Source organism: Corapipo altera, unplaced genomic scaffold, assembly GCF_003945725.1.
Source record: "Corapipo altera isolate COAL_440 unplaced genomic scaffold, ASM394572v1 169, whole genome shotgun sequence".
In the NCBI taxonomy this organism is placed as follows: Eukaryota; Metazoa; Chordata; class Aves; order Passeriformes; family Pipridae; genus Corapipo; species Corapipo altera.
This window is the reverse complement of record NW_020884946.1, coordinates 2,821,994-2,842,069: the sequence shown is the minus strand read 5'-3', so window position 1 is coordinate 2,842,069 and position 20,076 is coordinate 2,821,994. Positions and strand designations below refer to the sequence as shown.

The 20,076-nt window shown below is 60.4% G+C and overlaps 2 protein-coding genes across 2 annotated transcripts; one reads left to right on the top strand and one right to left on the bottom strand.

Moving 5' to 3' along the window:
* The first annotated feature begins 1,352 nt into the window (after positions 1-1,352).
* Positions 1,353-7,009, top strand: ABHD12B (abhydrolase domain containing 12B). The gene is made up of 13 exons (XM_027662509.1): positions 1,353-1,438; positions 3,105-3,244; positions 3,677-3,779; positions 3,874-3,993; positions 4,299-4,329; positions 4,491-4,536; positions 4,626-4,755; positions 4,980-5,020; positions 5,304-5,383; positions 5,566-5,648; positions 6,182-6,260; positions 6,410-6,534; positions 6,877-7,009. Exons 1-13 carry the CDS (start codon positions 1,353-1,355, stop codon positions 6,896-6,898), a joined length of 1,086 nt encoding a protein of 361 aa, XP_027518310.1. The 3' UTR covers positions 6,899-7,009.
* Positions 7,010-7,321: 312 nt separating this feature from the next.
* Positions 7,322-19,261, bottom strand: PYGL (glycogen phosphorylase L). The gene is made up of 20 exons (XM_027662507.1): positions 18,929-19,261; positions 17,319-17,420; positions 15,883-15,961; positions 15,549-15,652; positions 14,837-14,968; positions 13,938-14,049; positions 13,768-13,850; positions 12,633-12,776; positions 12,395-12,487; positions 12,035-12,181; positions 11,282-11,445; positions 11,039-11,153; positions 10,233-10,334; positions 10,003-10,150; positions 9,852-9,910; positions 9,018-9,159; positions 8,661-8,868; positions 8,448-8,582; positions 7,936-8,002; positions 7,322-7,742 (listed from the first exon to the last, which is right to left on the bottom strand). The coding sequence occupies exons 1-20, from the start codon at positions 19,169-19,171 to the stop codon at positions 7,554-7,556; spliced, it is 2,568 nt and encodes an 855-aa protein (XP_027518308.1). The 5' UTR covers positions 19,172-19,261; the 3' UTR covers positions 7,322-7,553.
* Positions 19,262-20,076: the final 815 nt, after the last annotated feature.

Below are 20,076 nucleotides of genomic sequence, written 5' to 3'. Positions count from 1 at the left end.
AAATTGCAGCTGACTCATCCTGACAGAGCTGCAGGTGGAAGGCTCAGCTGAAAGAGCAACCAGCAGCAGGTTTCCACCCTTCCTGCCCAGGACAAGGGACACCAGCTTTGGGTTTAAACCCTTTTTCTTAATTTTTTTTTGAACCTGGAAGCTTTCCCTGTGCACTGCTTGCCAATGGCAAGGCTGATTTTCCTGGTGTGTCACCTTGCTGCTGGCCCCGTGCTCTCCCTGGGCTGTCTTGGGGTCAGGGGGCTGCAGCTTGGCCATGGTCCCCCCTAGACCCATCCAGCCCTGGGGGACAGGGGGCTGCAGATTTTCTGAGGTCCCCCCTAGACCTGCCTGTCCCTGGACACACCCATCCCTGGGGGAGAGGGGGCTGCAGATCTTCTGGGGTCCCCCCCAGACCCACCCAGCCATGGGAGACAAGGGGATGCAGCTCTGGTGGGGTCCCCCCTAGACTCATCTGTCCTTGGGGGACAGTGGGCTGTTACCTGGACCATCACTCCCACTAGACCTGCCTGTGTCTGAAGGACAGGGGGCTGCAGTCTCGATAGGGTCCCCCCCTGGACCCCCCCCATCCCTGGGGACAGAGGGCTGTAACCCCACCAGTGTCCATCCTAGACCCATCAATCCCTGGAGGACAGGGGGCTGCAGCCCGGACCGGGGTCCCCCCTAGACCCGCCTGTCCTTGAGAGACAAGGGGATGCAGAGCTGATGGGGTCCCCTCTAGACCTGCCTGTCCTTGGGGGACAAGGGAATGCAGCCCCGATGGGGTCCCCCTAGACTCACCCGTCCTTGGGAGACAGTGAGCTGTAACCCAGACCGGGGCCCCTCCTAGACCTGCCCGTTTCTGGGGGCCCAGGGGCTGCAGATCTTCTGTGATTTCCCCCTAGATCCATCAATCCCTGGGGGACAGGGGACTGCAGATCTTCTGGGGTCCCCCCTAGACCCACCCAGTCACGGGGGACAGGGGGCTGTAACCCCGCCGGGGTCCGTCCTAGATCCACCAATCCCTAGAGGACAGGGGGCTGCACCACAGACCGAGATCCCCCCTAGACCCGCCTGTCCCTGAGGGACACGGGACTACAGATATTTTGGGGTCCTCCCTAGACCCGCCCATCCCCGGATCGGGCGGGGACCCCGCGTGGGCGGTGCTGGCCCCGCCCCCTGAGCTCAAGGGGGCGTGACATGGGCGTGGCTTAGAACAAGGGGCGTGACCTGCAGCCAGGGACGTATCTCGGGGTGGGCGTGGCCTGTTGGTGTGGGCGTGTCCTGCCGGAGTGGGCGTGTCCCGCGCCGTGGGCGGGGCCTGTCGGCGGTGTCGCGGCGCTGTCGCCGGCGGGCGCGGAGCGATGCGGCGGCGCGGCGGCGACAGGGACGGCGACAGCGGCGACAGCGGCCGGGCGGAGGGCAGGGCCGGCGCGGCCCGGCAGCAGCGGTGAGTACCCACCGGCCTGGGCGCGCCGCTGCGCTCCCCGGAGCCGCTGTCGCCGTCCCTCGGCCGCGTCCCCTGTCGCGCCTCCTGTGACCACGTGCACCGCGGTGTCCCCCGTGTCACGGGTCTGGCCCCCTGCCCTGGCCGTGCTGCCCGGCTGGGGCCGTGCTGGGGCCGTGCTCCCGTGTCCCCGCGCCGTGGCCTTGTCGCCTCGCTGGGGCCGTGACCCCGTGTGTGCCCCCCCTGCCGTGGTCGTGCCGCTCTGTCTCTCACGGGGGTGATCTCACCCTGTGGCCATGTCCCCCTGTCACCCTGCCATAGCTGTGACCCTATACCGTGGCTGTGTCCCCATGTCACCCTGCCACCACCGTGACCCCATGCAGTGGCCATGTCCCTGTGTCACCCTGCCATGGCCCTACTCTGTGGCCATGTCCCACCTCATCCCGATGCCATACTGTGCCATGCCACCCTGCTGTCCCACGTGGTTGCCCTGCCAGCTGTCAGAGGTGCCCCTTGGTGGGCACATCCTCCAGGTCAGTGCTCACCTGCAGCAGGTGTTGTGCAAAGGCTGTGTGAGGGCTCTCCCCTGCACTTGGACATTGGGTGTAGACCAAGAACAGCACCTGACAATTCCCTGCAGCCTCTCCATGGCATTCCTGGCCTGTTGCTGCTGGCATAAAGTGGGGCTGCTCAGGCCAAGGACCTGAAGGATGAGCGGGATTCAAGGAGCCCCCTGTGCCCTGGGGACCAGTGCCACCCTCCTCTGGCACCCCTTTTGCAACCTCTCCTCAGGATCTTGCAGCACACCCTGGGGCAGAGAATGGACTAGAGGCTCTTCTGCAGGAGGGGTGGTGACCCAGGGACTGAGCTGTGCCTGGCTACCCATCAGAAACCTCTGCCCTAAATCCCCCAGTGCCCAGACTGGTTTCCCCATCACCTGGCACCATGAGCCCACGAGGGACGTTGATGCCGGGAAAGCTGCAGCTCTTGGCTTTCCTTTCCCTCTTGGAGGCTGGGACTGTGTCTTCCTGCTGCAGAGGGCAGCTGGATGTGTCTCCAGCCCCTTTGGAGCAGGACACTGTCAAGATGGACACACTCCCCCACCCTGTGCTGGTGGCACCTGGGGACATCGCCCTGTGGGCTATGGGCTCTCCAAGCTCTTTCCCACCTTTCCTCTGTGTCCCTGGAGTATTGCAGAAGCCCTTAGTGCCAGTTTTGGGGACACCTTTGTGACTGTGTCTCACCAGCCAGGACTCGGGGTGTTGCCACAGAGTATCAGTTGCTCTTTATTGCCGGTTTGGTTTGCAGCTCCCAGCCCTGGCACAGTCCCTGCCCTTCCTGCCTGCCGGCATCCCGTGGGAAGCTGCCTTTCCTGCCTCCCGGCGTCCTGTGGGAGGGTGTGGGGGATGGAATCATGGCTTTATCACACGGTGTCACGGCGGGGCTGCTCCAACACCTCAACTCCATCCCCAAAAGCCAAAGACAGTGCTGGAGTGGGGATCCAGTTCCCAATCCCAGGGGGAACACAAACGGCATCCTCAGACCCTTGTGGGAAAAAGCTGCTGTACCCAACCATCACAGCTGGGATTGGGAATGGGGAGCCTGCTCTGCTGCACCCCAGATCCCTTAGGATGGGAGGGGATGTGCTCAGAAGGTGCCTCCCTTGCAGGGGCCGACGTTCCTGGCTCCCCTGCCTGGGGACCCTCCTGGGGATCCTCCTCCTGGGAATGCTCCTCATCTACATCTCCGTGCCCTTCCTCGTCCGCCTCTTCCCCAGCGTGCTCACCAAATTTGTCTACCTGAACTTCCGTGAGTACCCTGGGGCTGTCCCAGCCGGTAGAACCCTCACAGGGACTCAGCTGGGTGGGTGGGGAGCCCCCAGAACATGGGTGGGACCACACCCGCTGCCTGGGTGGCACTGGGACAGCACCCACCCGACTCCCCCTGGGCCGTGGGCTTGCAGAGGAGGCACGGAGAGACCTTTCCCTGTGTTTTGCAAGCTCTAATAACGTGGTGCTGCCGACCCTGTTTACTGCATGAAGTTACAACATGCCTGGGCACGCACAGCATCAGCGGGGCTGGGAATCCGGGATAGGAGGACATGGCAGAGGGCTGAGCTCGTGTACCCGAGCGTGGCCTTAAATAGTTTAAAAACCATAACGTGTTGATTTGGAAAAAAAAAAAAAAGAAGGTGTAAAAGCAACTGGGCATGAGGTGTGATGGCTGTGATTTCTCTGTCAGTGGCCTTCCCCTTCTTCGCGGACTTTCGGCGGCCGGAGCTGCTGGTGAACAACACCATCAGCCTGCACCTCACCACCGAGCCGGGCGTCACCGTTGGCATCTGGTGAGCGGGACATCCTCGGCGTCCTGGGTGGGCACAGCACTGTCCTGGCTCAGCCAGGAGGAATCCCCCGGGGTGACCCTGCTGTGCCCTCCAGGCACACGGTGCCGGGCAGCAGAGCGGCCGAGGCGCGGGGCCAGGACCAGCGCTGGTACGAGGAGGCACTTGCTGATGCTCACCCCGTGATCATCTACCTGCACGGCAATGGGGGCACCAGGTGAGTGCCCGTGGGTGCTGCTGCAGGGCCAGGACCAGGGGAGGATGGGTGCAGGGGCTGCTCTCAGGTGAGAACCAGCAAACTTGGTGCAGCAGCCGGCAGTGCTGCAGGGCCAGGGCTGCTGCGGTGGGTTCTGAACTGTCAGTCATAAAAAAATCCCTAAAAGATAAAGGGGATAAAAACTCAACCACCCCAGAGCATCCAGATCTCCCCTCCTGGGAAAAGGTCCCTCACCTGCATGGTGCTGGAGGGGAGGGTCCCTTAGTGTCTGTCCCCCTGAGCTCTAACCTCATTCTCCCCGTCAGGGCTGCGCGTCACCGTGTCCAGTTCCTGAAGGTAAGTGGTGCCCTGTGGGGACACTGGAACCTGCTGGGAGTAAGGCTCCTGCTGGCTCAAGGGACCCGAGAGGGATCCTGGGCAGAGTGAACTGGCCATGCTGGTGGTCCTGGGGTGCATCCCCCACCCCCCCCGATCGTAACACCCTGCTGCTCTGACAGACGATGGGGGCTGCTGACTTCCACATCCTGGCTCTGGACTACAGAGGTAGAGTCATCCCCCTGCCCCTCCCTGGGTGACCCCCTCTTGGGGCCAATCCCCCCCAGGGTGGTGACACCGAGCCATGTCCCCTGCAGGCTATGGGGACTCCACTGGACACCCCACGGAGAGCGGCTTCACCACGGATGTCCTGGCACTCTATGACTGGGCGAAAGCACGGAGTGGGAACAGCAGCATCCTCTTCTGGGGACACTCCCTGGGGACAGGGTAGGTGCACAGTGGGGGATGGAGGGACTCAGAGCCCACCCTGCCCCCTGTGACACTGCTGCCAAACTGGAGGCACCTGGGGATGGACCAAAGGGTTGGAGCGGCTCCTCGGTGGAGGCACCTGCAAAGCCAAACTGAGCCAGGAAGGGGGAAGTCTGAGGGTGCTGTGCACCCTGCCGGGGTGTCATGGCTGCTCCCCCTCACTGTCACCTCCCCTGTCACAGGATTGCCACAAATGCAGCAAGGAAACTGCAGGAGGAGCGAGGTAAGGGCCAGCATGGCTGGGTTGGGTTGTCCCCACGTGGTGTCTCCCTGGGGCTCTGCACAGCCGTGGCCGGATTTTGGGGACCACAGATTTTGGGGAGCCCTGTCACTCTCTGCTTTAGCATCAAGCTTGGCCGCTGTGGTGGAGACAAGTGGCCATCCCTGTCCTCCTTAGTGGGATGGAAATATCTTGGCCCCAGAGCTGCTGCCTGGGAGGGGAGTGTGGCAGCAGTCTGGGGTGGGGGACAGCCCCCCACAGTGCTCCCACCCTGTTTTGCCCTCAGGGGTCCAGGTTGATGCTGTTGTCCTGGAGTCTCCCTACACCAACATCCGAGAGGCAGCTGCCCACATCCCCATCACCAAGGTGAGTCTGGGGGGGTGACCCAGCAGTGACAGGGGGGTGAGTTCTGCCTGTTGGGTCCCCAGTTGGTGACAGGCTCTGCCTGTGGGGTCCCCCAGCAGTGTCAGCCCCAGCTACCTGGGTCTCCCCCCTCACACTTGTATCCAAGCCATGGCTTAGCACCCCCCAAATTCTCTCCCTGGCAGATCTACCGCCAGTTCCCGGGTTTTGGGTACCTCATCCTGGACTCGCTGGCTCGGGCTGACATGTTCTTCCGCAGCGATGAGAAGTGAGTTCCTGGTGGGAAGGGGTGCAGCCATTTCCAGGGCGCTGCCGGGATAATTCCGGGACCACCTGGCCGAGGAGAGGTGTCATGTCACCCCATGAAATGCCTGCACTCCTCTGTGTTTACCCAGCTTACTCATGCCTCAAAAGTGCCTTTTTATTTGCATAACTTATCAGATATCAGTGTGATTATTAAGCAAAGTCCACAAGCCACCATCCCTGTTTTTGGGCACTACCCACTCGCGTCCCACCCGCAGCCCATGCCAGAGAGATTTATGGGTGCTTTTGAAACCAGAGACCTGCTAATTGGGTTCAAGGTGATTAGGGTGCTCGGTGCTGCCATGCCAGGCAGCGTAGGCATCACCCATGTGGACATGCCAGGGCACCCAGTGTGGGTGCCACTGATGGGTTGGGATGGCTCTGAGGGGCAGTGCCAGGGGGTCGGGGTGCTGTGGGAGTTTTAGCAAGGGCTGGTGAGGCTCCTGTGGGTCTGTTGGCTCTGGGGTGAGTCCTCAGCACTGTGCTTGCTGCCCACAGCGTGAAGGTGCTGGCCTGTCCCCTCCTCATCCTGCATGCAGAAGATGATGGTGTCGTGCCTCCACACCTGGGACGCAAGGTGGGGACCTGCCATCTGGGCTGTCACGGGGGGAGGCACCATTCCAGCCTGGCTTTGGAGGGATGAAGTGGCCAGAGAGGGGGTGGCCACCCCCAGGGTGCCAGGAGCGGGTTTGGGGTCCCACTAACCACAATCCCTCCCCACCCCAGCTCTATGAGACAGCTCGCAGCGCCTACAAGGACAAAACCAAAGTGAAGTTCATTACCTTTCCTGAAAAGTTGGGCTTGGGCCACGACTACATCTCGTTCAACCCGGAGCTGCCAGCCCTGGTGAAGTAAGTGCTGCTCCACAGAAATGGGGGGGCACAGGATGAGCCTTGGCTTCTTCTCCCACTGGTGCCTTCTCTCCTGCTGCAACCACACAGGTGTCTTCCCCCTGCTCCTTTCCCTCCCCATGGTGTTTGCTGGAATTAGTTTTTGAGTTTCAATCACTCCTCATTGCCCTCAGCCTGGGTGTCGTGGAGAAGTGGCCCTGGGGACACCAGCTCCTCTTTGCCCTGGGTGCAGAGATGCTCCAAGCCCAGCTCAGCCTCACATCCAGGGATCACAAATCAGGCTCTGACGCAGCACAGGAGGGTCAGTGACACAGTGTAAGATTTATTACATCTTGTTTGCAGAGACTTTTTGAACATGAAGTGACGCCAACTGCTGCGTGCAGCGACCACGCGCTCCCTCCATCCCACTCCAGGACCCCCACATGGCACTGAGCTTACTGCTGTAAGTAATAAAAACTACTGAAAAACCTTTTAATTCGCCCTCTGCCTCGAGGATGCTGCAGGTGACTCGAGGGATGGAGACACTGGTGTGGTCTGGGTCACCAGAGCCGTGAGTGGGAGGATCCCGTGGATCAGTGGTGGGGGTACACAAGCCTGACTTGAAACACCCTTCAGACCCCTGGCACTGGTGCCTCAGGGCTGGCAAGGGCTGCACCCCCATATCCTGCTTCAGCAGCGCCTGCAAGGGCCCAGCCAGCTGTGTCCAGCTGTGCTGCCCACCCCATCCCTGGCCGTTAACGTTGGTGGAAGCAAGCCCAGTCCCTAATTTTAGGCTTCAGCAAACAGCCCCTTGGACTCCAATGGCACTTTTTATTTTTAGCACCTAATGCAAGCAAAACAGGGCGACGTGGTTTTTTCGCTTTCCACACGACACTTGACGTTATAAAAATCCCGCCCCTTTCCCGGTTCCCGCTCCGTAGGAAAGCCAGCAGCAGCGACACACAGACTAAGACAGCAGAGAATTTTACAGCGCATGTGCTCCCGTCCCCTGGCTCCGTCCCCTGGCTCTGGGGGGGTCCCTACGCCGCTGTGCCGTTGGGGGTCTTGTCCTGGGCCGCGTCCCGGGGCTCGTTGGGCGGGGGGATCTTCAGGTCGGAGGGCTCCACGTGCCAGATGTCCCGGGCGTACTCCTTGATGGTGCGGTCGCTGGAAAACTTGCCAGCCGCCGCGATGTTCCTGATGACCATCTTGGTCCAGGCCTTGGAGTTCTGCAAGGAGAGCGGTGGGACAACGTGGTTTGTTGGCCCCAAGGCTGGGGACAGTGTGGCTTTTTGGCCAAGGGTGGCTTTCAGCCAGCAGCACAGGATCTCATCTCCGTGCACAGCCCCACCAGACCCCTTCTGTGGGATGGGATGTTGTGTCCCAGCACACGTCCTGCCTCGTCTCCGGGCTGGCACTCACCAGGTACAGCTCGCTGACCTTCTCCTGGCACTTCACATAAGCCTCGTAGTCTGCGAAGACTTTAAACCTGGAGCAGTGAAGAGAAGAGGAGTCAGGGGCATGAGGAAAGGGAAGGTGGGAGCATGGCACAGTGCCTCATCTGGGCCTTCCTCTGACACAAATCCATCCTCCAGCCAAATTCCCCCTCCCCAAATCCTGTTGGTACAGAACCCCGGATGCCCTGGGAGGGCACCCAGGAAAAGATTTCTCCAATACCGATGCCCATGGCTACTCAGTGCTTTGGCCAGGAAAGCCCTTGAAATACCCGAAATTATCTGGAGGGGCTGCGCACCCAAAGGTGTTATTGCAGCAAGCATGAAGGGCCATCCCTGCAGAGCCTGTGCCTGGGGAGCACCGTCCACATGCAGTGTGGCCCCCCCACCCTGATGTGGTCATCAGGGCCAGAAAAGGGATGGTTGCTGCAGGGGAGAGACCCAGCCCAGGGGGTGGCAGGATGGCACCCCAGGCCTCACCGGTCGTGGTGGAAGAGCATGTTGATGACATCGTCGAAGAGGTTGGGCTCGTTGGGGGAGAAGAAGCCGCTCTTAATCTGGTCCACGGCTTGTTTCAGCTCGGGGAGCCGGTCGTAGTAGAGCTGGGCGTCGTACCTGGAGGGAAGGGGTGACATGAGATGGTGCAGGCCCAGCTGCCCGTGGTGACACCCCTGTGGCGTCCCCAGCCCTCACCCTTTCTTGTCCAGCTCCGTGACGTCCTCCACCCTCATGCCGAAGATGAACAGGTTTTCCTCCCCGGCCTCCTCGGCCATTTCCACGTTGGCTCCGTCCATGGTGCCGATGGTCAGGGCCCCGTTCAGCATGAACTTCATGTTCCCCGTGCCCGACGCCTCGGTGCCCGCCGTGGAGATCTGCTCCGACAGGTCGGTCGCAGGGATCACTGCCAACAGAACACGGGGACACGAGGGGCTCGTGGGGACCAGCTCCGAGTTTGTATCACACCAAAGGATGCTGGATCTGCTGCCTGGCAGTGATGGAGCCATGGGCTGGTGGAGGGACACCTCCCTCCCCAGAATGTGCCCAGGGTACCTTTCTCTGCCAGAGAGACCCTGTAGTTCTCCAGGAAGATGACCTTCAGCTTGCTCCCCACCACGGGGTCGTTGTTCACCACTTGAGCCACGGCGTTAATGAGCTTGATGATCATTTTGGCCATGTGGTATCCTGGGGCAGCCTAAGGAGAGAAGCCACAGGTGAGCCACGAGGGCTGGTGGCAGGGGCAGGTGAGGCACACCCAGCTCCCACATATCCAGGGAAGAACCTGCTCAGCCCTGCTCCCATCATCATATCCAACACGTGTTGCACAACCATGTTTTTGGGGACTTTCATGACCACAGGCAACATATGGTTGTCCCAGCCTCCCCCCCCCGCCAAATCTGGTGCCTTTTTTGGGTTGAAGCTAACCAGGCTACTCCAGCACTTCCTGGAGAACTCCATGGACATAGAATGATGGAATTGTTTAAATTGAAAAAGCCCTCTTAAGATCGTCAAGTCCAACCATTCCCCCAGCACTGCCAAGGCCACCACTGACCCATGTCCCCAAGTGCCACATCCACATGTCCTTTAAATCCCTCCAGGGATGAGGACTCTACCACTTCCCTGGGCAGCCTGTTCCAATGCCTGACCACCCTTTCGGTGAAGAAATTTTTCCCAATATCCAATCTAAACCTCCCCTGGTGCAACTTGAGGCTGTTTCCTCTGTCATGTTGCTTGTTACCTGGGAGAAGAGACCAACCCCCACCTGGCTTCACCCTCCTGGCAGGTAGATGTAGAGGCACGGCCCCATGAGGCATCTGAACCCACATCCCCCAGTGTACTTTTAAGGACTTCCATCAAAATGTCTTAAAAACTCCTGACCCAACTCACCTTGCCCCCAATGATCACCGTCCTTGGCACGAACAGCTTCACAGGATCCCTCCTGATTCCTGGAGGGAAGAGCAGCGCGGTGTCACCGGGGAATGGAGGACACAGGGATGCTGGTGCACCCCTGGACACAGCCCGTGCCCCGGTGCCTTACGGTTGTACATGGTGATGATGTGCAGGCAGTTCATCAGCTGCCGCTTGTACTCGTGAATCCTCTTCACGTGCACGTCGAACATGGAGGAAGGGTTGATCTTCACCTTGTACTCCTTCTCCAGGTACAGCGCGAACTTCACCTTGTTCTCCTGGCCGAGGGCAGGGAGTGTCTCAGCCCCTGGTCTCTGCCCCCCCTGCCCTGCCCGTGCACCCCCTGCCCGCACCCCTCACCTGCTTCACTTTGGCCACCTCCCGGATGAACAGGTCGTCGTCCACGAACTCGTGCAGCTTGGTCAGCTGGCTCAGGTCCCTCACATAGTCCTCCCCGATTTTCTGCAATGGGAGCACAGGCATGTGCTGATGGTGGGATGGTTTGGGTTGGAAGGGATCTTAAAGCTCATCTCGTTCCACCTCCCTGCCATGGGCAGGGACACCTTCCACTAGCCCAGGTTGCTCCAAGCCCCATCCAGCCTGGCCTGGAACACTTCCAGGGATGGGGCAGCCACAGCTTCTCTGTGCCAGGGCCTCACCACTCTCACAGCCAAGAATTTCTTCCCAATATCTCATCTAACCCTGCCCTCTGGCGGTGGGAAGCCATTCCCCCTTGTCCTGTCACTCCAGGCCCTGGTCCAAAGTCCCTCCCCAGCTCTCCTGCAGCTCCTTTGGGCACTGAAATGTTTCCCTGGAGCCTTCTCCAGGCTGAACACCCCCAGCTTTCCCAGCCTGGCTCTAGAGCAGAGGTGCTCCATCCCTCTAATCCTCTTTGTGGCCTCCTCTGGACTTATTCCAGCAGCTCCACATCCGTATTACGCTGGTGCTCCAGAGTTGGAGGCGGCACTGCAGGTGGGGTCTCACCAGGGCAGAGCAGAGGGGGAGAACCCCCTTTCCTCAACCGTCACCCCCTCAACCCTCAACCATTCAGAAGATGTAAATGGTTTAGAAGGTGTGAATGTTGGATGTTCTCATGGCATCCCCCGGGTCCCTGGGATCAGGATGGAAGGGTCAGGGGGCCCAGGGCGTTCCCCCCACACCGTTACCTCCGCGATGAGCTCCGCCAGCCCCGGGTTGCAGAGCAGGAGCCAACGCCGGGGGGTGATCCCGTTGGTCTTGTTCTGAAACTTCTCCGGCTCCAGCTCTGCGAAGTCCTCGAAACTGCGAGGACGAGGAGGGGACAGCTTCAGCCTCGCCCACCTGGCACCACCACCACCACCACCACCACCACCACCACCACCACTTCCAAGGCGGGGGTGACCCAGCACCGCCTCCCTCCCCGCGCTTACACTTGGGTCTTGACGATCTCGGAGTGGATCTTGGCCACGCCGTTGACGGCGTGGGAGCCCACGATGCAGAGATGGGCCATGTTGATCCTCTTGTTGCCCTCCTCCTCGATCAGGGACATCCTCCGCAGCCGCTCCACGTCGTCAGGGAAGAGGGATGCGATGTGCTGCCGGTGGAGCCGGAGAGGTGGTGAGCGGTGGTGGCACTGAGGGATGTCCCACCCCATGGCTCACAAGGAGGGGACCATGGCAATATCTCCAGTGCACTGGAGTGGTGGCTTTTACTCTGTTGTGACGGTGCAAACCCCCTTCAAAGGATGCACTTCCCCAGCACGGGTGTCTCTGGACAGAAGGACCCCCAAAAATCCCCCCACAGATGGGTTTTGGGGTACCACATTTGGCCAGTGAGGACATTTGGTCAAAAGCCTCGTGCTGCCAGACCAGGAGGTCAAACCACCATCTCCTCTGCACTTCCAACCTCATCCTTTCCCGGGAAGAATTTAGTGTTTAGGAAGCAAAGAAATGCCAGCAGGGGGGTCCCTGCAGCAATGGGTGAAGCCTCTAAACAGCCACTAGCTGCAGGATGGCAATATGCTGGTGGGAAAGTACTTTTCTCTGCACCAACCTCCCAAAACAGCAGCTGGAATCACCCGCCCACACCCCCAACATCATCAGTTTGTGCATCCCCCTCATCCCGACACTGTATCCCTGTCCCCCTCTCCGGAGCGTGCTCCTGCACGGCCCCCAGGCACTCACGTCCAGGTGTCTCTGGTTGATCTCATAGATGATCTGCAGGTGCCTGGGGAGCAGCTTCTCCACCAGGTCCACGGGCCAGCGCTCCAGGGCCTCGGGAAGCACCGTGTGGTTGGTGTAGGCGAAGGTCCTTCTGGTGAGGTCCCAGGCCTGGTGTGTGGAGAGCCGGTGCTCAGCACCACCCACCCATGGTCCCCCCCACCATCACGGCCCAGCCAGCTCCTCCCAGTCCACACCAGTTAAACCCAACCTGACTGTTCCACATCCCACCCAGCAGCCACAAAACTGGTTCCCCAGCTCCTCCACCGCTGGCGGGTGGGTGCGAGTGGAGGAGACCCAAGAGCCAGGTGGGGGTCTCCTGACCTTATCCCATGGCAGCTTCTCGATGTCCACGAAAATCCTCATCAGCTCAGGGATGGCCATGGCGGGGTGTGTGTCGTTCAGCTGGATGGCAACCTGGAAAAGCAGGGTGGGGACACGTGGGGGACACCGGGCATCCCACTGGGCACGGGCAGCCATGGAGGGTCCAAACACCTCTCCGGCTTTTGGGAGGTGTTGGGACAAACTCCAAGGCACATGTCAGAGCAACCCTGGCTTGTACCTGGTCAGGGAAGGAGTCAAACACGGTTCGGACGGTGTCCGTGCTCCCGAATTTGGACGCTTTGAAGCGGCGGATGATGTCCTGGAGGGTGGCAGCCACCACAAAGTACTCCTGCTTCAGCCTCAGCTCCTTCCCCTCAAAGAACTGTGGGCAGAGGAGCAGGGAACTGCAGGATTCCCGCAGGATTCCCGCAGGATTCACTGCGCTTCCCGGTGCTCCCTGTGCCCAAGGACCCACACTGGGGTCTGAGCACCAGCACCAGCTTCCCCCAGCACCAGCTCTAATCCCAGCATCTTCTTGCTTCCCAGATTTCAGCACAGGGGTTTGAGATGTGCTGGTGCAAACAGGTTAAATCCCTGACAACCATCACCCAAACCTGTTCCCCTGGTTTGAACATTTTGGCTGCTAGGAAAGGTAGTGGGACAACGGGAAGGGAAGCCATAGGAGCTGTAACAGACAGGAGCTATTTATAGGACAAGAATTAAACCATGTTTCATGCAGCACAAAACATCATCCTGCTGGTCTGCAAAAGAGGAGCTGCAGGAGACAACCTCACCACTGGAGCTGTGGTGCCCCTGGCCCTCCCCAGGATTTAATGGGAAAAAAAAAAATCCATCAGGACCAGCCCCAATAAAGCTGCAGAGCAAGGAGAGCCACCTTCAACTTCTTCCCCTGCTCCACAGCTCGGTTTGTGGCTGGGAAGGGCTGTACATCCCCATCACGCCTCCATCACGTGCCAGCGTGCAGCACAGCAAGAACAAAAGGGTTGGGGTGCAAAGGGCAACTTGAGGCACAGCCTCTGGTCCCAGGGCTGCAAAGGACCATCAGAGAAACACCAGCAGCATTCAGCAGTTTGCCTTCATGTTGTATTTTGAGACTCAAGGAATGTTTCTGCAGCAGGACTTGCTCGTCCCCACTCCCTCCCGGCAAATCTGTGCTCAGGGAAAGACTCGTCCTGGTGAGAAGCAGCAATCCCCGTCCAAGCAGCTCAAAATACAACTAAAAGCATCTCTGCAGTGTCCTGGAGAGAGGGGCTGCTCCACTTCCCACTCTGTCTGTGTGCTCTTTAGCCATCCCAAAAACAGGGACCACTTCCCCTAAAACAGAGACCCCCCCGTCCCGCATCGTGACTCACATTGTCGTTGGGATAGAGGACACGGGAGATGTTCTCCGCCAGGTTTCTGTCCAGCACGGCCTGGATGTAGTCTCCAACGTTGACTGAGGAAGGAACAGAGGGATCAGGTGGGCATGGGACCCCCTCACCTCGCCCCATCTCCCCCCAGCACCCCACAATCACCCACTTACAGTCGCGCAGGTTGAAGTCGTTGGGGGCCCGGGCCGACCACAGGCGCATGGTGTTGACAGTGTTGTTCATGTACCCGGGCACGGGGGTGTCGTAGGGCAGTGCCAGCACCACCTAGGACAGTGTCAGGGCAGCTGGAGTTGGGCTGGGATCCCTCCATGTTCCTCCTGGAGCCCTCCCATCCCACAGACCCAGGGTGGAGCTCAGGGTTGTGTCCACCTTCATGGGGTCGCGTGTGTGCGAACATGTTTGGTACCCCCAGGGACACCCCAGCTTGCCTGGTTCTAGTGGAAGGTGTCCCCCTGGCAGGGGGTGGAACGAGATGAGCTTTAAGGTCCCTTCCAACCCAAATTATTCTGGGATTCTACTATTATCCAAGTGGAAGCCTGGGCATGCTTCTAATCTAATCTAACCCTGCCCTCTGGCAGTGGGAAGCCATTCCCCCTTGTCCTGTCCCTCCATCCCTTGTCCCCAGTCCCTCTCCAGCTCTCCTGGAGCCCCTTTAGGCACTGGAAGGGGCTCTCAGGTCTCCCTGGAGCCTTTTCTTCTCCAAGCTGAACACCCCCAGCTCTCCCAGCCTGGCTCCAGAGCAGAGGTGCTCCAGCACTTGGAACATCTCTGTGTCCTTCTCTGACTCGCTCCAGCAGCTCCACATCCTTCTTGTTCTGGGAACTCCAGAGCTGGACGCAGGTATGAAGGGACCTTAAACATCATCTTGTTCCACCCCCTACCATGGGCAGGGGCACCTTTCACTGGACCAGGTTGCTCCAAGCCCCGTCCAACCCGGCCTTGAACACTTCCAGGGACTGGGAGGTTGGCTGCAGATGAGGAGCAGCCAAACCTGCGCCCATCCCTATATCCATGGAAGGGCTGTTCCCTGCTCTCCAGCCCCATCCCATACCTGGGTGTCGATCCACTTGGCGCCGGTGTCCGAGTGCTCCACGCGGCCGTAGAAGTGCACGGGCAGCATGTACTCGGGACGGGCCTTCTCCCAGGGATTGCCGTGCCGGAGCCAGTCGTCGGCTTCCTCCACCTGATGGAGGGAGCAGGAGCAGTGACAGGGCCACCCAGCCCCAGGAATCTCTCCCCAGCTGGAGGATGACTGAGAAAGGCTCTGTCTGCTCGCAGCAAAAGGGGGATGATACTTGGGAGTCTGCCCACCCTCAACCTTGATTTTGGCACCACCTGGAGGCAGGGATCTACCCCAACCAACCCTGAACCCTGTGTCTCCCTGCCTGAGGGGTGAGGGATGGGGGAAAAAACCAACATTTCTCTTAGTGCATTGCTAATGTTGCGTTTCCAAGCCAGCCTCTTCCAACCTTGCTCCATGAGGAGCAGGGACACAACTGCTCCATCCTCACCTGCTCCACAGAGCAGCTCTTGGGGTGGCCCCGAGCAGGGCACGCTGTGGATGGGGACAAAGGAGGGATGCCCTGTGCTTGCACCAGTTTAAGAAGTTAAACTTGTTCAGGAAAGCATCTGACAAGCTTTAAATATCACAGCAGCAGCCTCCAAGCTCAGGGAGAGTGTTTGTGCAGCCTGAACTAAGGGGGAGGTAAGTTTGGGGCTCCAGCTGTGCCATGGGCCAGCGAGGGCCACACCTCCATCCGTACCTGCCACCCATCCCGGATCTTCTGGTTGAAGATGCCGTACTCGTAGCGGATCCCGTAGCCATAGGCTGCCAGCCCCAGTGTGGCCATGGAGTCCAGGAAGCAGGCTGACAGGGAGAGAGGGAGCAGTGAGCTGGGATTCCCCAGGAGCCCTGGGATCCTTCTCCCCAGGGACAGGCGATGGCCACGAGCAGTAGCCCCACAGGGATACGAGGCAGGGCCAGCAGCCACCCAGCCCCTCTCACTCCACACACTGGAGAGGCTGGAGCAATAAACCCCCCAGGATTAGGTGCTCCCTGTGGTGGGTGCAAAGCCCCCAGGGATGTGTCCCACTCACCAGCCAGCCTGCCGAGACCCCCGTTGCCGAGACCAGCATCCTCCTCGATTTCCTCCAACTCTTCCATGTCCAGGCCGAGCTACAGACAAGGAGGAGACGAGTTGGAGACTCCCAGGGTGCCCAGCCCCACGGAGGGGAGGCACTGTTGGCACACACTCCCTTGCAGGTGGGCTCCAGGAGGGATGGAAAGGCACCCAGTCCCACAAGACCCACCCCTGGGACACTGTGATTTGCACCCAGAGAAGCCCCTCTCCCCCTTGGCTGCATCTCCACACCATGGCAGGGACCAGCTTTGGTGTTTAAAGTCACTCCACCAGCCTTTACAAGGGACACACAAACCCATGACCTCGCTGAGGGCAAGTTCTGGGTGTGGGGGGCACCCACTTGTGACCAGGGTGCTGCTCTTGGGGTCCCAGACATTTCCAAGGGCTCTGAGGGCTTCTTCCCAGGCCTGTTCTCCCTCTCCCTGGCTGCAGTCCCACAGGGGCAGGCACCAGGTTCCTGCTCCTCCAGCATCCCCATCCCTTGGGCCAGTCACCCAGATGCCATATTCTCATTCCCATGGCACCCTCATCCCTTGGGGAAGGCACCTGGATGCCTGGTTCCTGCTCCCCCAGCACCCCAATCCCCTAGGGAAGGCACCTGGATGCCTGGTTCCTCCTCCCCCAGCACCCCAATCCCCTAGGGAAGGCACCTGGATGCCATGTTCCTGCTCCCCTAGCACCCCAATCCCCTGGGGAAGGCACCCAGGTGCCCATCCTCCTGACTCCAGGCATCACCCTTTAAGGTGAGAAGAACCTACACCACTTTTTGAGGGAAATTTAAATTTTCCAGCCTGGGATCCTGTGGAAGGAAGAGGTTTTGCCTATGCAAAAACTCCTCGGGAAGCTCAGCTAAGCCCCCTTTTCCCATGGAAACCCTTGGCTCCGATGTCCCACGGTCACAGCAAGTGGATAAAAATTTTAAAAAAACACCCTAAAAATAAGTTCCTCTCCTTTGAACATGTTCCTGCTCTTGTGCAACCGCCCTGGCCGTGTCTGGCAGTGCTGGGCACAGAAGGTGACAGTGTGGGGAGGAAAGGAGCCACCCAAAAACCTCAGATAACCCCAGTGCCATCAGGTGCCAGCACCCGGCTGGGGTTGAGTAGGCCAAGGTTTTATTCCTCCCCACCACTGATTATTGGTATTAACGGCCTCATCCATAGAACCACCAGTTCCCTTCCAGTTTATGGGCTGGAAATGGGATCCTGCTGGTTCCCCAGGTTGCAGCTGCCGGGCTGGGCAGCTCCAGGCCTTTCAAGAGCAGGTCTCGGAGCAGCATTTCCTGTGGCTCAAGGAGCCGTTTGCAGCCAGTGTGGCAAAACACAGACATTCCCAGGAGCTGGAGAGCACAGAGCCTTCCTTGTCCCAGTCCTCATCCCCACCTGGGATGCTCACCTGGTACACGGCCTCGTCACAGGCGTTCTGCAGCCCCAGGTTAATCATGGTGTTCTGCAGTGTCCGCCCCATGTAGAACTCCAGGGAGAGGTAGTAAATCCTCTGGAAGAGAAAACCACCCCCTGGTCACCTCCCCTGGAGGGCTAGAGGAGGCTCCCCAGGACCCCAAAGCTGTCACTGGGTGATATCTCACAAAGAACTGTCAACAGAGCAGGGTGGTTTGCAGCTCCTGTGCGTCCCTGTAGCCCCTGCCCTACTCTCCTGCTGTTTCCCAAGTCGGGAAGAGGCAGTTTTATTTGGACAAGCCCCACTGCCCCGTCCCAGAGCAGGGACAGCTCCGAGATGGCCACCCCACACGCCCGCCGGCGGCCGCGGCGGCACAAAGTTAAACTTTAAAAGAGGAGACGTTTCCTCCCGTGACCCCGGAGCTGCAAAGCAACCGGAAAACCACGCGAGGCGCCGGGGCCAGGCGGTGGCTGTAGGGACACTGTGAGGACACCGTGGGGACACCGTGGGGACACGGGATTCCTCTGCCCTTCCCGGGGGTTCGGAGCACGGGATGCTCCCGCTGACACCGCGGGCTAACAGGACGCGGTCGCTCTGGCCTTGCGTTAAGCTGTCCCCTGGCGTCAGCACCGGCAGGTTTTAAGGAAGGATTTAGGCTGGAGGAAGTCGCTGACTCGACAGGTTTCCTTCCCCAGGACCTGCGCGGAGTCGGGCTGGGAATGGAGACGGGACAGAACCCCGGAATCACAGACTGGTTTGGGTTGCGAGGGATCTTAAAAGGTCATCTTGTTCCAACCCTCCCGCCACGGGCAGGGTGCGCTGGGCAGGATCCCTGGGGATTTCTGGTTTGACCGCTGCAGAGCTGGGAGCAGCGACTCCAGGCAGGCAGCACGGTTTGCCTGCACGGAAGAGTCCCAAATCCAAGAAGCCCTGGAAGAGGCTCATTTTCCTCACCCCTACGCAACACGGGGGAGCGCTGAGCTATCGGGGCTGGCACGGTCCCAGCGAGGTGTCGGCGGGGAGGAAATTGATGCCGACAGGGACATCCAGGTGTCAGGAGAGGGATTAGGGCTTAATCCCCGCGGGGCAGAGCCCGGAGCGAGCCAGCGGGACGAGCAGCAGCACAGCAAGTCCTGCACAAACCGGATCTCTCACGCTTGGGATCACTTGTGTTAAACAAGACCTGTTTGTGGTTGGCTTCGGGTGCCTTTAAGCCTTTCCAATAATTCCCCCGGGAAGGCTTTGGAGTTGGTTTTGGTAGACAGCACCCACGCCGGCGCCGCGGGACAACAAACGGCGTTCCCATGCCCTGCACCCCGCTCCCGGCCAAGCCGCGCTCTGTTTGTTTTGCAAAGCAAAGGACAGTGGCCTCGCTTGGTAAAGTCCAATCCCTCCGCTCGGAAAAGTTACCGGGAACAGCCCTAAATTCACGGGAAAAATCGAACCTCCCCAACCTCTTATATTCCAGCGCGGGGGGGAGGGTTCAAGCCCACGGCGTTAGGATGGATCCCACCCCAGCCATAACCCAGGACCCACCGCGGGGGGGTTCCCACCACACAGAGGGGGTGTCCCCCCCCCCCTCCCCCGCATCCCAGCGCTCCCACCTTGGGATCCTTCTCGTAGTAGTACTGCTGGGTGCGGATCCAGCGCCCCACCAGGTGGTCGCGCACGGTGTGGGCCAGGGCGAAGTAGTAGTCGCGTGGGGTGGCCACATTGCGGTCCTTGACCAGGGTGAAGTGCAGGTGCCGGTTGAAGCCCCGCTTGAGCTCGGCCACGTTCTCGACGCCCACGATGCCGCGGATGCTGATCTGCTTCCGCCGCTCCTGGTCCGACAGCGGCCGCGACATCGCGGTGGGGCTGCGGGGACACGGGGAGGGGGCACACGGGCACACGGGCTGCGCTCCGCAGCCGCGTTCCGCCTCCGCCCCGCGCTGGCACCGCCCCGGGAGGGGACGGGATGGGGACGGGATGGGGATGGGCCCCGCAAAGGGCCGCCCACGCGCGGGGAGGAGCGGCGGCCAAGACACGGGGTGGACAAAAGGGGGGGGGACCCCGGGGATGGACAGAGGGGGTGCAAAGGGGGGATGGGGGACGGGGGACCCCGGAGGTGCACGGAGGGACGTGCAAAGGGAGCGATCCTGGGGGTCTCAGAGGGGTGTGCAAAGCGGGGACCCCGCGAGTCACAGAGGAGAGCGCAAAAGGGGCGATCCCGGAGGTCTCAGAGGGGTGTGTAAAGAGGGGGACCCCGGGGGACCCCCGGGATAGATAGTGGGGGGTCCCGGGGAGGAATAGAGGGGTGTGCAAAGGAGAGAACCCCAGGAACGTGGGAAGTGTATGGAACCACCACCTGGGGTAAAAAGGAGGAGCCCCCGGGGATGGACAGAGTGGGATGCAAAGGGGGGACCCCGGGGGTCACAGAGGTGAGGGGACCTCGAGGGGTCACAGAGATGAGGGGACCTCGAGGGGTCACAGAGGGGTGTGCAAGGCGGGGGAACCCCGGCGACCGTCACCTGGGTTGCTCAGAAGGGCGCTGAACGAGGGGGGGACATCGGGGGTGCACAGAGGAGGATGCAAAGGTGTGTGTGTGGGAGCGCTGGGAGTCTCAGAGGAGTCTGCAAAGGAGGAGGGAGACCCCAGGGATGGACAGAGGGGTGTGCAAAGGAGGGGGACCCCGGGAGTCACAGCGGGTTGTGCAAAGGAGGGGGACCCCGAGTATGGACAGAGGGGCGTGCGAAGGGAGGGGACTCCGGAA